Source organism: Oryzias melastigma, linkage group LG3 (assembly GCF_002922805.2).
Source record: "Oryzias melastigma strain HK-1 linkage group LG3, ASM292280v2, whole genome shotgun sequence".
NCBI classification, from domain to species: domain Eukaryota; kingdom Metazoa; phylum Chordata; class Actinopteri; order Beloniformes; family Adrianichthyidae; genus Oryzias; species Oryzias melastigma.
In genome coordinates this window covers 33,028,261-33,045,486 of record NC_050514.1, presented here as the reverse complement: position 1 = coordinate 33,045,486, position 17,226 = coordinate 33,028,261, and the positions used below count along the sequence as shown (strand labels likewise).

Below are 17,226 nucleotides of genomic sequence, written 5' to 3'. Positions count from 1 at the left end.
TTCATTATTCACAGATAAGAAGTTGTCAGCAAATACTGCAAATAGGATTAATTTGTCCCCAGGTTTGCGATTAATTAGTTATTTTTTTAATCGATTCCAGGCATTAAGTTAAAGAAAACCATGTATTGAAATGTATTTTTAAATATTGAATTGATAAATTAATTTACAATGCAATTGATTGTTTTATTCCCAACTTATTTTTCTAAACTGTCATATTCACTTCTAATTTTTCATATTGAATTGTATGTTGCAAATTGTATGATGAATTTGCAAACTGAATTCACGAATGAGAAATGTCTAATACTTTGAATTATGGCTTAAAAAAAAAACTTCCATAACTTCTGAGTTTTTCAAGACATTTGAAACAAAAGTGAAGCTTCAGAGTGAAAGCAGGACTGAAGTTTGGATGCAGTTTTAGAGCTTCATCGTTGTTGAATTGTGTCTCTCACATGTGTCCGAGTCAACCTCATACAGAGCTTCACCACTTGTTCAGTCTTGTGTCTTATAGTGATGTGGTTAATATAACAGTCTGTATTTCTGTTTTCGTCTCTGGAGGATTTTTATTTCCTCTTTTCCTGATGTGACTGTGAGAAGAGGAGGAGCGTACCACGATGGGCGTGTCTCTGACGGTGTTCTCGGGGATGACCACGCTGTACGTGTCGTTCTCCCACTGAGGAGGCTGGTTCTTCACGTTGGTGATGGTGACAGAAAGCTCCACCGAGCTGCTCCTGTTTCCTCCGTCTGTGGCCACGATCTCCCGAGTGATGTAGGTCCTCTGCAGGGATGAACATCACGCAGACGAAGAGCAGAAAACCATGAAAACATTCAGGGAAATGTGACTGGAACAGAGACTGGAGAGGCAGAATCACACCTTTCCAGACTGTGTGTCTCGTGTAGGAAGTGGACACTCTATCTATGAGTATAAAAACGTGAATTAATTCAGAGGCAGACCTCTCTGGGGATTCTTCATGTTGGAGGAGCTCAATTGGACTAAATGATCCGTCTTGGAAGTACTTCTTCCTATTTCTAATGCTGCTTCTCCAGTTTCATGCTGTCTGTGAGTTCACATCCGGAGGTTAAAACGGCTTTCACTGAAGCAAACTTTCAGTTCCACGTCTCCTAATAGGATTTGTTATTATTTAGATTTCCGTTTTTGCTAAGAAATTGAGGCGCAGACTCAATGATGTTGGCAAAAGCTCCAGTAAACAAGCAGGCAGTCGCTGGTAAATATTACACTGAATGCAGTTGAACTCATTAGTGGAAAAACTTCAGATACAGAAATGTTTCTCAAAAAAACTTTAACAAGAAAAAATGAAAAGTGCTGAGAGTTTTCTGGGGTTTCCAGGAAACAAATATTCAATCCTGATGCAGAGTTTGCATGAAGGAGGGCAAAATCACAAACTAGGTTTCAGTTATCTCATCTCTGTTTTCTTTATTTCTTCATTTTTGTTCCATGTTTGTTGAAAACAAAATGTTCAGAAGCTTCATAATGAGAAAAATATCAGACTTTCTCCTCTGGGCAAAGAAAAAGCTCCAGTAAATAAATGCAGTCTCACGCGTCTTCTACCTGAGACCCGAGAACCGCGACTCTCCAGGAATCTGGAAGGACATTTATTTACGTTCAGTCTCTTTCAATCAAAAGATACTAAAAAATATATATATGAGGAGAGTTTCTCGTGACTGAAACAGCAGTGGAGACGAAACATTTAAAGAAAATATACACATTTTAGAAAGAATCTTAGGTGAACTGCTTAATTTTAACTGAATGAATTGCTTTGTTTTCCAAAAGTTTTATATTCGCATCATAAGAATGTGAACCAGTTTACTATGATTCTTTAATATTTTATTCTATTGCACTTTAATATTATTTCTCATTTTATGATTCAGTTATTTTTTAATAACTCATATATATAATGTGATGATGAGATGTAAAAAAAATATGTATGAACTATGTTTACAAAAAAAGAATGTGAACCAGTAATGCAGATTTTTTATTTTCTCTAACACTACCAATAGTTTAACTTTCTGAACAAAAATCAACACTGATTAAAAAGTGGTTTAAAACCTAAACTGTGTAATATTTTACTTTAAAATGTGTTTGGCCAAATCCTTTTCCAAATGTTCAGAATTTCTATGATACGTCAGAAAAGGAGAAGAAAACCAGAAACAACTTCTGAGTTTGGAACACGACGCTGAAGTTAGCATCTGATTCATGAGGGCAATAAAAGAACATTTAACTGTATTCTTCACACTATTTTCAGGCGGTCAGAGTTAAAAAACACAATAAAATCATCCTATTTCACATAAAATAGAACAGAATCTTAATTAATCCTGAAGGAAATGTAAGAACAGTCAGCTGCTTGTAATCACCACACAAACATAAGAACAAATACAATAATAAAAACCTGAAAACAATAAAAATATATTAGTTAAAAAGGTAAATGTATAAATTAAAATTATAATAAATTCATAAAATACAAAAAAATAAAATTTAGTGAGGTTCTCTTTGATGTTTAGGGAGCTGTAGTGTCTTCTTGCAAGAGGGACAAAAGACTTCCTTTATTTGACTTTCTCAAATCAAATACGGTTTCACCAATCAGAAACGATATTTAATGTATTCTTTACTACCCGAAGAAGAATTTAATCCTGGTTTGAGCATCTAGATCCAGCGGTTTCATTTCAGCGTCGTTTTTGGAACTAAAAGTTCTCAGTTTTTCTTCACCCTCAGTGTCTCCTTGTTCACCGCAGGAATAATGTTTTAAAAATAACCTGATTGGTGGAATTTGGAAAGTGGTCATCTTTAATTTTTAATGAAATTCTAGATATTTTATGGCAGTAAAACTCTTCACTACATACTTTATCCACTTGTCTCATACTGACTTGGACTTTTCATATTTTTATCTCTTTTTTTTAAACTTTCAAAGTTCAAACATTCATTGAAAACCAAGTTCAGTTTTAAATGATAAAACTGATTGGAATCAAAGTTCAAACTAAACGCATTTAGTACAGAAGATACAGACACAGGAGATGGAACATAGTCTACAGCTAATCAGAACACAATGTGCTGTAAAAAAACAAAACAAAAAATAAACAAAGAAAAATGTATGCAACATTTCATTAAAAAAACATTCAAAACTGCAAAAATTAACCCTGATATAGCAAGAGTCTATGAAGTCTGTCTTTGGTTTTAAATTAATCATCTGTACAGCAATACATATCACATCCACATGTCTAGTCATTCATTATTTATATCCCAGGCCTGGTCTCATCTCTTTACACAACACATTCTCTTTCCCAAGATCGGATAAGTCTCACTTTTTGACGATTTGGATGTCTCCAACTCGCTGGACGTTCCAGTTAAATCAGGGGTCCGGGCGTTTTGTTGGACGTGGACCAGTACGTCAAAAAAACGAGTTGGGGACACCCACAACGTCAATTTTTGACGTGGAGGAGACCTTAACCAATCATCAGTACGTGACGACTTGGTATGGGAATGTGTTGCTTTCCTTTGATTCCATTTTCAAAAGACCAAAACGTGATCCTATGTATGCTTTTATTTTTAAAAACCTTAAAAAAGCGGCGTGTACCTGTGAGATGGGCTGGTTCACATACACCCAGCCTGTTAGCGGGTTGACCCTGAGGTACTCCGGCTCCTCATTGGACATGCTGTATGTGATGGCGGCATTTGTGCCAAAATCATCATCATGAGCTGCAACTCGCAGGAAACTGTTTCCAATCATGGTGTCCTCTCGAAGAAAGTCTGCAGAAGGACAGAAGACAAATAAACCACGAGCTCTACTGTACGACTCCCATGGCTTCTTGATGGCTTCATTGCTGGAATGTGTTTTAAAAATGTAAATTATAACTATTTTTGTTGTTGCATTAGATCAGGTATTTGAAGTTAGATTGAACCTAGAGCACGTATTTCTATTTCTCTCTCACATTCATATCTGATGTTCTCAAACTTGGGACTGTTGTCGTTCTGGTCCAGGATGAGGATGTTGAGCTGACAGATCCCAATCAGGGGGTCCACGGCCTGGTCGGTGGCGGTAACCGTCACCGCGTACTCCCGCTGCCGCTCGCGGTCAAACTTCCTGGCCGTTACAATGACCCCTTCATGCAACAAAAGAATCAATTACACATCAGTCATATCATTTATACATCCGTAAGGTTTTGCTGCATTTTAAGCCCAATAATTTCAGCAAAATAATACAAATTTAAACTATTTATTCTGCAGTTTATTGTGATTGGCAGGAATTCCTGATTTTGTATTTAGAGACTTTGGATAATGTCAGTCAAGCTGATAAATTACCAATTATTTTCCCTTATCAGATTATTAAACTGAAAAAAATGGGACATAAGAATGTGTGACGACTAATCCAGAGCTGGATGTCTCTTAAAATGCCTCTTTGTATCAGACAAGACAGAAAAAGTTGGAAGTAAAAATCCCTGTCTGAGGTAAAAGTACTGCCGTGTCTCAGTACCGCTTTCGGGATGGATACTGAAGGCCGGCACGGTAGAGTCTTTGTGCATGAAGCCGTACGTCACCCGGCCGTTGGAGCCCTCGTCTGCATCCACGGCGTGCACCTGAAGAACAAACGTCCCTGCGGGCTGGTTCTCCAGGACTGATGTGCTCTCCCTGTACTGCTGACACTGAGGAGGACAGGAGCAGCAGAGAAGACAGGTGGAGCAGTGTTAGCATGTTAGCAGTGTTAGCATGTTAGCAGTGTTAGCATGAGGAAGGTCCAAAGAGCAGCTCTGTCTAAAGACTAGGCAGTAACGCGTGAGAGGCCGGAGAAAAGCCTCGGTCCGCGTCACGGTGAACATCTTTTACTGCTAGGATTTACAAAACTCAGCTAAAACATTAGGAAAAGTCTGGCATTTTTCTCCTTTCATACTTCATTAACAACAGTTTTCACAATTGTTCATAGTTTTTACTCATCTATCTACAGCATGTGTTAAGGTCAAGGCCTCATGACGGGGAAATTACAGTATTTACGGCCCTCCGCATCATTTTATATTGTTATTATAAGCAACAAACTTGTTTAACTTTGACAGAATATTTTACAGAATATATTAATATGGGCATTCAAATATTGAAAGTTAATTAAGGTTTAAGTTAATTTATAATATTCCTGTCTGTTTTTACTCATATATGTTAAAAAGTTACTTTTTCAAACTTTTAACAGCTTAGTTTTTTTTATGGCTTCAATAAATGTTTATCCTGTTCGGCCCGTGACCTAAAGTGTGTTTTGGATTTTGGCCCCCTGGGCAATTTAGCACCTTATCTTCAGAGAAAAAAAAAACAAAAAACCTGCTTATGTCAAAAGTTGGGACAGGATTACCATCAAGACTAAACCTTGTTGACTAGCAGTTTTAACACTGGAGCTGACGTTACAATGTTACGGTATTCGACATTCTTTCGAGTACCGTAAATCTTCAACCGTTTACATAATTAACGTGATATTATTGGTGCAAAGCCAATGTACAAAGCTGCTTTTCTCAGTCTTAGAATCAGCTTATTCACGTCAAACTTATGCCGGCAAAAATAAGCTCTCCTCCAAAATATATGTCTACAGAATCCGTCCATTATTCGGTTAGGGACCGGAGGTATCCGCGAATATGGAGAAGCCCCAACCCCCCCCGCGGCTGAGACATATCCGTTACCGGATGCAAATAAAGCAGTGTTACTCTGTGCCTTGAAATCAGGACTGCCTGCTTCCTCCTGCATTAAATAATAAACCTCTGGATGATAATCATCCTCCAGGATTATCTTCAACAGCATATCAGGATTTCTTTAAGTTCCTCTGAGTCAGCTGATGCCATTTCTCCATGCAGGAGCATAGAGAGCGGAGGGGGCGGTCCTCTCGCGGAAGGGGAAGCGCCTGCCCACCACCCGTCAAGCTGAGACTGAAAGAAATGTATTTATGAAAATGTAACTGACTGAAGATTTAACACGAGCTGGGTCTCACAAGCTTTTATTGCTGTTTTAGTGCAGTGTAGAGCTGATCAAAGAGGCCGAGTTTGCAGTGCTGCCAACTAGCGGTTTGGGGTTTAAGCGGAAAACAAAAGTATTAAGCTGAAGGACGCTCATAAATAATTAATAAAATATCGCCTCGTCAACATTTTAAATCAATACAAGTATCACAAATGAAATATCACATTTTATTGCCAAATCATTTTTCCTACATCCCTAATGTAAAGTATACTCACTTTTGTCAGTCAATATAATTGTAAATGAAAATGCAGTTTTAAATTTTACTGAAGTTTATTGATAATGATGTCTTTCTTTTTTATGTTGTTTCAGCTTGAAATAAATCAAAATCAAATCAAATTATGTAATCGGTCAAAGATTCACAGAAAGCATGTGTTATCGGTGTCACTGGTATGATCTCCAGTGTAAACGTTCTGGTGAATCCAATTCAGAAGCGTCACAAAAAGTCGACGTCGGGGGTAAATCTTGAGTAAAGTGAAGCCTTTGTTTCATTTACTGTCACCACTTCTTGTTTTGTTGTTAGTTTGATGCCTGTTGATGCAAAAGCATCCACTTAAAAAAACACATTTAAATTCATAATTGTAAACAAATTCCGCGTCAAGAGGTTAAATATCTTCAGTAAATACTAGTGACAATGACTCCAAGCACTGCGTTAAGCAGCATGCACAATTACCCTTTGCAGCAGCACACCACGGTTCATAGGCGGTGGGAGACAGCCGCCCTGCATGAGGTCTGACATACATGCAGCAGCTCCACACTGGTTCTTGTAGCATCCAGCCGCTGCTTCAAGCTGGTCAGACAGCAGCAGGAGAGCTTTACTTTGTGCTTTTCGAGCTGAGTGATGCAATAAAACTGTTCTAAACTACAGCTCTCGCTAAATTCTACAGACACATTCGGCAAAGAACGGTTTCATCCTCATTTTAACTCCGGCTGTGTTTCAGTTTCCCTCTCTCTGCTATGTTGTGTTTTTCCCTCTTGGCTTTCTTTCTTAGTCATTTTGCATCAAGTCTGTTTTCTTCTTTATGTGTCACTGGAATATTGATGTGCCAAAGACTCTGGGGAAGGGAGGTATTACTTCCATACTGCTGCTGGTGTCTTTCTTTGTCACCATCTATTATTGCTGTAATGCGTCTTGATGTTTTTCCTTCTTCCTACCTCTCTTTGGGTTCCATTGCTCTTGACACAAGCATGTTTTTATCTCATCATGAGTTCACTTTTTTTAAGAAGGAAGCCAAGGAAAACTGTTCTGGCTTGCACAACCGTTCAATTAGCAAGATTTTTTCAAAGAGAATTGACTTACAAAAGGCTCATCAGAGTAATAAAAGAAGAGAGGATAAGAAGACAAACTGCCTAAATACAAAGGAAAAACTGGGAAGACTTTTGTGTGGGTTCAATCAAGACTGACTATAAAATATGAAGCTAGTATACCTCTATTGATTGAGAAACTACATTTAAATCTTCCCAGCACTCTAGTTTCTTTTAACTAAAGAAGATGTGAGAGTCTGTGGATGTGAAATGGAAGGATGGATGGACTGGCAGTTTGGTGGATAAATACTTCACTTTTTTCTTATTGAGGCCTGAAAACTCAATTAAATCAGAATCAAATACACACTTTTTTTATTTGTGCTCTTCCCTAAATCCCTGTTTAGTGTGTATTCCTGTATATTAATTACTGTTTTCCTTTTTATCAAATAAACAAAGCTGTTGGTGTCTTAATTTCCTCTAGGAGCTGAAATGAAAATGCCCAATCATCGATTTAGAAATATATATATTTTTTCCCTTTTTATCTAATAAACAATTATTCTAACACCTTTTGTCAGCTTTTCTTGGCCCTCTGACCTCCACCGTAGAGCGTTGCATGACAATTGTGTGCACAAAATGTCTGTTTTCACCTGACAGACGCTCCCATCGCAGCATCACTGCTGTGCCAAAAATGTGCCCGCTGGTCAAACTGTTTAGCCTATTCAGGCGGCAAAAAAAAAAGGTCAATTAATTGGCTGACTGGTTAATTAGTGCATCTCTCTTTTCTGATGAATCACCACTGATTTCAGGATCTCAGTGTTTCCATGGAATATTATCCTCTCTTAGGCAACCCATTTGAATAGCTTGAGGATTTGGACAGAGTTTCTATTTATAATCCAGGAACAGTCAGCACTTTGATCTGCCTGGTTGCCTTGGTCACGGCACAGCTGAACTGTGTCGGCAAAAGTGGCTCCTGCTTTTGTGAAAGAGAAAGAACCTTCTCCAGAAGGCACATGTTCGTGGTGAATGGAACATCCTTTTTCACCAGCATTCCCACCAAGGACGCTCAAACAGAACATCCCCCAATTCAAATTCAAACCAACCTCAACTCAGAGCAGATATTACTCTCTTTATCTCTGTCTGACCTTCATGTAAACAACACCTGTGGTCCATACAGAAGAGAATTATATAAATGCTTCTGGCTTATCTCCCATTTTGGCAAATCTTTACGAGAATAAAGTATAGATGGAAACTTCCAACTCATGGTGGGCCATCACACCAAGGCAGCTGTGTCGATATGTTGATGATGTCAATCTATTCATTTAGTTCCTTCTGCTTATCAGATACCGGGTTGCTGAGGGAGCAATCCAAGCAAGAACATCCTCCAACTCCTCCAGGGGAACCCTGAGAAGTTCATAGGCCAGTCAAGAATTCTAGGCCAGTTAAGAGTTAAGAGGCATAAAACAATTGTATCACATATTATCCAAACAAGGATAGATCTTGATGAATTTGAAGATGTAGTACAGATAAAATATTTGCATTCCTCGCAGTATCCTCCATACAGCTTTATAAATTGAAAACACATGACATTTAGGGTTGATGGCAGTGTCATTGACCTTCCTGAGCATGTCTCTTACAACTTTCCAATTTCCAGTCATTTAAATACAGTAATAAACGGTGTGGCGTTTGATTTGCAAATGTTAAGATGATGGCTCAAGGTTACGACTTGTGAAAAAAAGGATCCGTCTTTGGCCGACCTCATGGTAAAACTGTGCAGAATGGCTTTAGTATTGGTCACACATCATTTTCAAACCAGTATCTACGAAGGATTTTAGAGGGCACTGAATGTGTTGTACAGACTGGCTGAGCTACTTGTATCAGTTTCAGAAAAGCTTCTCAATGACTTATGTTCAATACAAAAAGTTAACCTCTAACAGATAAAAGACTTCAGTTTCTTAAAACCTTTGCTCTAGTGTGAAACCATGAGTTTTGAACCTTGACTTTCCATAACACCACCTTGATCTGTATGGTTCCTATCAGGCATCAGGAGTAGAGGCAGAAGCTGAAGAGATGTAACTCTCTACCGCAGGCTCGCCTTGGGCGCTTATGTCAACAGTACAGATGGGTTAAGAAAATCTAAGACCCGCGGTTCTCTGTTAAAGTCTCTCTCACACTGGATCCTGGAGGTGGATGGAGTAAGAGGTTACAAACTCTTCTTGACTTGCTTTTTCCACCAAAAGTTTGCCCTTGTTTTGGACTCCCAATTCTCAGAAGAAACAGCACAGGTCTGACCAGAATACACTCCATGCCGAGGGGTGAGGAAGGGAGGCACTTACTTGAACTGAGAGAAAAGCATGTCAGGCTTTCACAGCATTAGTACAGTGGAGTGAAAAGGTGAAAAAGGTGAAGACAGCATGGATGAAAGTGGTGATATGGGAACACCTGTGACTCCCAATCCTTAAAATGTAGCTCTGATGGGTTACGAGAGAATCTCAATCAATCCAAGTTGTGTACAATACAAAATACACTGCAAAAACTGGATCTTTAAAAAATCTGATTTTCTGTGTCAAAAACTTTTTTAATATCAAACTAATCTCAGCTTGAGAATATGTGTTATAGTGCCAATTTTTTCTTGAAATCTAAAATGTAGGTAAGACCATTTTTCTTACCACATTGGCAAATACAGTATTTCGGTTATATAGAGAAAATCTGCCAGTGTGGTAAAAAATGTTGACTTATTTCTTATAGGGGCCTGTTTTTCAGTTTATCACGTAGGATTTTTCTAGTTTGAATATATTTTTGCAATTGAAAGACGATAAAACAGACTTACTAGTAACTTTTCGGTTATATGAAATGTGTTGTTTTTTTTTTTTTTTCTTTTTTTTTCTCTTTAACATGAATAAAGAAGAAGACAGAATGGAAAAATAGAAAATAAAATAAGGAACAAAAAGGGGAAAAAAGAATTACTGTCTTAAAACAAGACAGTAAATTTTGAATTATGTGTGATCCTCGTCTTTTTTAATTAGTCTAAAACAAAACATAGTTGGGTCAATGTAGGGCTTAAAGTATTTATGCTATACTATATGTATCTTTCTAAATGTACCTAATTTAAATACATAAAGGCTATGTCCGAATTCCTTCACTACTCACTACATAATGCTCTAAATACACTATATGGTGTGTTCGCCATTTAGTAGTGCTGTACAAATCTATTCAATTCAATTCAATTTTATTTATATAGCCCAAAATCACAAAAGAATTTGCCTCATTGGGCTTCCAAAATCGAGGATCCTAAAAATTTCCCAGAATTCTCTAAAAAAAACAGTGTACATCGATGCTCACACGTTTTGGTAATATGGACCACAATGCACTGTGATTTTTGCAGTTGAAGATTTTAAGTGACTGTTTTTTAATAAACAATCAAAGTTTTCATCATCAGAACACAAAAGGTTCATAAATAGTGGTAAAATGCTTTATTAATTAGGTTTTCACTTCCTGACATCTGTGACTAATTATTTGTGTTTAAAGAAAAAGTAGTGAGCTTATAGTTTGAATTGCGTCTAAAATCCAAGGCACCAGATGGTCCTGCACTAGTTTTTTAGGAGTTAAGGACTATGGAGGAAATTTGGCTCCTTTTTTTTAAAGACATTGTTATTTTCAGACAAAATGATTGTAATTCCCCGAGCAATATAAGTTAATATGATTTTTATAGCTAAATTTAGTCATAAAAGATTAATTATTTTAGGAAATTCTATCAAGACTATTTTTTTTTCTTGTTTGTGCAGATTTTTTTCATTAATCACCAGGGAAAAAATATCTTGTATTCAACATACTTGAACCTAATTTGAGAACTATTTTATTTCAATATAGCAAAAAACAAATAAATAATTTGTTTTTCAGTGTTCCAAAGGTAATATATGATCATGTACATGGCTATAGTTGACTCTAAAAGCTTAAAAAAGTCATGGTATGGCCCCTTTAATCTATCCTTTCCAACTTGAAATTTCATGACTTTTCTTAAAGTGGCTCCATCATTTATTTATTTTATCTTTATATGTGGTTCGAAACCACAAATGAGTCATTTTTGATCTGGTAATCATAAAAGTATTGGAACTCCAGAACAAGTTCATAGACAATAATCTAAAGTCTAAAATCCAGAGATACGCTCACAGTAGTTTCATCATGGATGATAGATTTTAGATTTAAAATTCAACAAATTCACTTCATTTTGGGGCTTTGGTAACGTGGACAAGGGGAGTAAACAGAATGTTATGATCACACAAGGGTTAAGGTAGAATGAGTTGTGAAGGAGTATCTGCTGTTCAATGAAGAGGGAATTAATACTCACAGATGAATGACAGTAAAATAAATTAGCTTTAAGTAAATTGAGTATAAAGAGCTTAAAAACTCGACTGACGAAGGCCTCTTCCCGCTCTTGTCCTGCTGCCTGTTCTTCCATTTTTTTTCTAACTCTGAAGAGAGACGGAAAAGGAAACACTTCACTTGGTCTCATGAGAGATCAGCGAGCTTTACTCAGTGAGTCCCTTCGCCCCGCCGTCTCCCCCCTACAGTTCTGGCTCCTGATACCTCAAGGGGCGGAAAAGTCACCTAATTTAAACTAGAAACATGAAGAGAAGAAAGCAGGTGGAGCTTTCCCAGAGTGGGTCGGTCGGGATTTCTCAAACATCCCTTTGAGCTTTAATTAAAAGACCGAGATGATATAGGAGTGAAATACGAGCTCAGAGATGAGGGTCAAGCTCAGTAATCGTTCCTCCAGAGGGGAGAGAAAGAGGCTAATGAACAGAGGAGATAAAAAGAGAAAGATACAGAGGGATGATGGAGGAGGCTTACACCAACTAGACGGGCGGAAAACATAAACTCAAAGAGACAAGGACTAAATGAGATTGTGATGAATTAAAGGGACGTATAAGCAATTCCAGGAAAGCAAGCGTTTATCAAACTATCTTTCAGAAAGAGGCCGATGACGAGGAAACCTGAACAACATTTTAACGACGCGTCGTACCTCCTCAAACACAGGCTTGTTGTTGTTCACGTCGTCCACCCCGACTATGACCTGGGCCGTGGATGACAGCGCCTGAGGTCCGCCCGAGGCGTTGTCGTCCGTTGCGGTAACGTTGAGGACATATTCAACCCCCTGGAGTCGAGGAGGCGGACTGGAGCGCAGGCGGATCAAACCTGCGGACACAACCAGGGCAGAAGGGAAACCCTCCGTTTCAGCCGCTGTTTGTAGTTAGACTTTAAAAATACTTTCAGAGCTAACACATTTACTAAACTGCACACACAGCAGAATAAAAAAGTTAGAAACACATCTCGCTTTTAAGTTTTCTAACTATTTAACCCTTAATATGTCTTGAGACATTCATTCATTACATAATACCTTTCACAAGGACCAGAGTAAAGATATTATAAATGTTTTTCTTCTCTAAAAAAGGAGTCATAAAAAATGTAGAAAATAAAAAGCTTTTCATAATACTACATATAATGCCTATTGAATAAATTTGTTACGCTTCTATGGTTTTAAATCCCAAATTTTGATTTCAAACGTGACGTTTATTCATTATTGTTGTGCACAAACACGTCTCTGTTGTGGGCGTCTAAACACAACATAAGCGAAGAACGAAATTCCACACACGATCCAACAGAGCGACTCTTCCCAAGATGACAGCTGGATTAGTAGATGTGAGGCTCCTTCACCAGGAAAGTTCCCAAAAATCATAGAAATTACATTTTGCTTTTTTGATATTTTACCTGAAATTATCTTTTTATTCTTATTTTGTAAGTGTACAATTATCCTCCAGAGCAGGTGTTTATTGTGGATGAAATCGATTGATCTGGATTAAAATTAAAACCTCTTTCTGTTGAGCAATACTCCAATGCTCTTTAATATATGTTTACTTTAAAAGCTTGATCAGAAAAGTTTTGAGGAGTATGGATCGGTAACGGACATTCTTTGGCTGCAGGGGTTGAGGGGTGAAACAGAGACAGAGAAAATCAAATCAAATAAACTCAAGATATACATGTTTGTCTCAGTCAAATGTGTTTTCAATTCATTGGGAAGTATTGGTAAACTTCAGAGAGAAAACTGAGCTGACATGAGCCTTAGACAGGATTTCATGACACGTTTAACAGAGTAACAATTAAGATTAAAGTTTTGGAGTAATGAGCTCACCGTGGTCAATGATAAACTGACGAGGACAGGAGTTGAACCATCGGCCACTTAAACCGTCCTTTAGATCTTGAACTGTAGGTCACTCGGGTTGGAGAAAAGACTCATTTTAAGTACTATATGAAATCTAAAGAGAGTATTCTGAAAACATGTCGGGCGTATTTGAAATGATAGTGTTGGGTCTCCTTGTCAACCTGAACTGAAGTCCGTTTCTTCACTCAGTCCTTTGTCCTGATGTGACCTCTGTAAATGGACTGAATCTATACTGAGCTGTCTGCCCACTCACAGAGTTTTTATGCAACAGGAAACGTCCGTCTGTTCCAACACCAGTATGCTAGCTTTTCTTCTGCTATATCTTTGAGGGTTTATTGTCCATCTCATAAACGTCCTGATGGAAGGTTGTAGAAGGAATGTGAGCAGCAGATGTCTGATTTCAAACCTACTGACTAGGGGTGTGTCCTCTCAAGAGTCTGGCTATACGATGCAAATCGAATATGAATTAATTGTAATAAAATGGTTAAATTAATTGTGTGAATGCTTCAAAGCATTTGAAGTGGAATGATTCTCCTGCTCCTTTCTGTACGTTTTTCAGCACGTAAAAACTCAATCACACCTCAAGTGATTTCAGCAATCTCTGTGTCAAAATGTTCATGTTGTTCAGGACATATCTGCATGTATTTTTGGTATTCATAAATTCTATAGTCATATGCCCCATATGAAATGAGTCAAAAAGCATTTAAATGTCAACATTTTAAGTAGATTAACAACAAGCCTTTAAATATATTTGTGGGTTATGTTTTTATCTTTTATAGTTGTTCTCAAAATTTGAGTTTAGCTTCTATTTTAGCAACAGGCTAACGTTTTTGACTAATTTAGTTTACTGAGGAATTTTAGGCCATTTTGGAGTTAGCTAGTATATAGGCAATGTGTTAGCTTTTTTGGCTAATTTAGCCTCTACTAAGTTTTTATTTTTTTATGCTAATTTGGCGTCTAGCTAATATTTTAGCAACATGCTAACATTTTTGGCTACCTGGCTACCAGAGGTTTATAGGCTAATGTAGAGTTTAGCTTCTATTTTAGAAACAGGCTAACGTTCTTTGACAAATTTAGTTTACTGAGGAATTTTGGGATAATTTGGAGTCTATCTGGTATTTAAGGAAACGTACTAGCTTTTTTGGCTAATTTGGCACCTACTAAGATTTTTTAAGCTAATTTGGACTTCAGCTAATATTTTAGCAACATGCTTACTTTTTTTGGCTAATTTATTACCGGGGGTTTTTAGGCTAATTTAGAGTTTAGCTTCTATTTTAGCAACATGCTTACTTTTTTTGCTAATTTGTTACCAGGGGTTTTTAGGCTAATTTAGAGTTTAGCTTCTATTTAAGCAACATGCTAACACTTTTGACTAATTTAGTTTACAGAGGAATTTTGGGCTATTTTGGAGTTTAGCTAGCATTTAAGCAACATATTGGCTTTTTTTTGGCTAATTTGGCATCTACTGAGGTTTTGGTCGCCAACTTTTTTTAATGCCAATTTGGAGTTTAGCTCATATTCTAGCAACATGCTGAACATTTTTGCAAAATTGGCGTGTATTAGGGATTTTTAAGTAATTTTTACTACATTTTTTCAGAAATTTAGGTAAACTTCAGCACCTTTTTCAAAGTTTTTTAACATAATTTTCAGTCTTTTAGCAAATTTAACATTTTGCAAATAGCTTTTGCATTTTCAGCAAATCACTTCAGCAATTAGAGTAATTTGCATCACCATTTTCAGCAAAAAGCTTCAGCTTTTTCAGAGACTACTTTCAGCAAAAAGCATTCACACCAGTATTACTGCAGGTAATGCAACTTTACTAGTTTTATCTGCAACTGCAATACATACAAGTTCCTTTTACCCAACCACATTAATGCTGCTTTTCTTTTTGTAAAATAAGAAATATTTATTCGTAACATTGTCTGATTTCAACAACAAAATATTTTTCAGTATAAGAAAAAAAAGGGCATATCAAACACAAGATGCTGGAGGATGTCAGTAAATAATTAATATTATATCGCCATGATGACTTTTTTTTTAATCAATACAAGTATTGCCAAAAGAAGTATTGCAATATATTGCCGGATTGATTTTTTCATACACCTCTGCTGTTTAGGGTGGTTGATCTGATTGATTATTAAACCAGCATACAAACATACTTCTTATGTGTTTTCAGTTTCTGCTAAACTATCTGACAGAGGGATATTTTGTCCAGGCGGATCTGTGGGGATCAGAAGAACTGATCAAATAGTGGCCATTTTGGGTGGAGATGATGTCACTCAACCTCAAAAACAGGCAAACAGGAGGGACTTGGATCTTTTCTGTGTCTGTCACTCAGCTCTAGCAAGGACTGTGTTTATCTGTCAGATCTTAACTGAACAGTCGTCGCTCCGCAGGAACATGAATGGACACAAGTGACTTTGACAAAGGCCAAATCGATAAGGCCAGTCGACTAAGTCAGAGACCTGCCGTGTCATTCGGCAGTGACGGCTGGGAGACTCGTGAAGTCTCACTCAGGTTTGTTTGGATGCTGTGTTGTGTTCACATTTGCCCCGAGGCCGTGCTTTGCATGGATTCTCAGTTCAGGGTGGTGTTTTAATTCACATGCTTTGGGTTTTGCCTCTGGGTTCAACCTTATGCATTTCCCACATATCTCTCTACTCCAGGTTAAAAAGAAACTTGACAGTCTTTAAGTTTCACAAACGTAAGGAGGGATTCAGTTTTATGGGGTTCCATTTGTGCCAGAAATATGTTTATGCGTCCACTGCTATGTCTGTGGTCCATTGTCTATGTGTACTGAACACGTTTATTGAACATTTGTTCATGTTTATATACTACTACGCAGTATCTTCTGTGTGTCCATGCTTTTAAGATGATTACTTTGTATTTGCTTTGTGATGTTTCAGGTTGCTTTATTTAAAAAAAAAAAAAAATGTTTTTGCTTTTGTCGTTAGCTCTTGTCGTTTCACTACGCGGTCTGAAAAGTCCTTAGCAACCATTGCTAGCGTCACTAGCTCCAGTAGTTTCACAGTGTCGTCAGAAAAGTCCTTAGCAACAGTTGCTAGCGTTGTTAGATCCTGTTATTTTACAAAGTCATCAAAAAAATCCTTAGCAACAGTTGCTAGCATTGTTTGCTCCTGTCGTTTCACAGTCTCGTCAGACAAGTCCTTAGCAACAATTGATACCATCATTAGCTTCTGTCGTTACACAAGCCTGTCAGAAAAGTCCTTAGCAACAGCTGCTAGCATTGTTAGCTCCTGTTGTTACACGGGGCTGTCAGAAAAGTTCTTAGCAACAGTTGCTAGTGTCGTTAGCACCTGTCGTTTCACAGTGTCGTCAGAAAAGTCCTTAGCAACAGTTGCTAGCGTTGTTAGCTCCTGTTGTTTCACAGTGTCGTCAGACACGTTCTTAGCAACAGCTGCTAGCATTGTTAGCTCCTGTTGTTACACAGGGCTGTCAGAAATGTCCTTAGCAGCGTTTGCTAGCATTGATAGCTCCTGTTGTTTCACAGTGCTGTCAGAAATGTCTGTAGCAACCGTTGCTAGCGTTGTTAGCTCCTGTCATTTCACAGTGTCGTCAGACACGTTCTTAGCAACAGCTGCTAGCATTGTTAGCTCCTGTTGTTACACAGGGCTGTCAGAAAAGTCCTTAGCAGCGTTTGCTAGCATTGATAGCTCCTGTTGTTTCACAGTGCTGTCAGAAAAGTCTGTAGCAACCGTTGCTAGCGTTGTTAGCTCCTGTCGTTTCACAGTGTCGTCAGACACGTTCT

At 37.7% G+C, this 17,226-nt stretch overlaps 1 protein-coding gene across 4 annotated transcripts in view; it reads right to left on the bottom strand.

The window, feature by feature from the left end:
- si:ch211-186j3.6 (neural-cadherin) overlaps positions 1–17,226 on the bottom strand; it is a 482,505-nt gene that overhangs the window by 209,999 nt on the left and 255,280 nt on the right. For all 4 annotated transcript variants that reach the window (XM_036211377.1, XM_024294975.2, XM_036211378.1 and 1 more), the window contains 5 exons: positions 12,261–12,433; positions 4,485–4,653; positions 3,943–4,113; positions 3,588–3,760; positions 608–775 (listed from right to left, as the gene is read on the bottom strand). In XM_036211377.1, the coding sequence (XP_036067270.1) occupies positions 608–775; positions 3,588–3,760; positions 3,943–4,113; positions 4,485–4,653; positions 12,261–12,433 (854 nt within the window). The remainder of the gene's footprint in view (positions 1–607; positions 776–3,587; positions 3,761–3,942; positions 4,114–4,484; positions 4,654–12,260; positions 12,434–17,226) is intronic.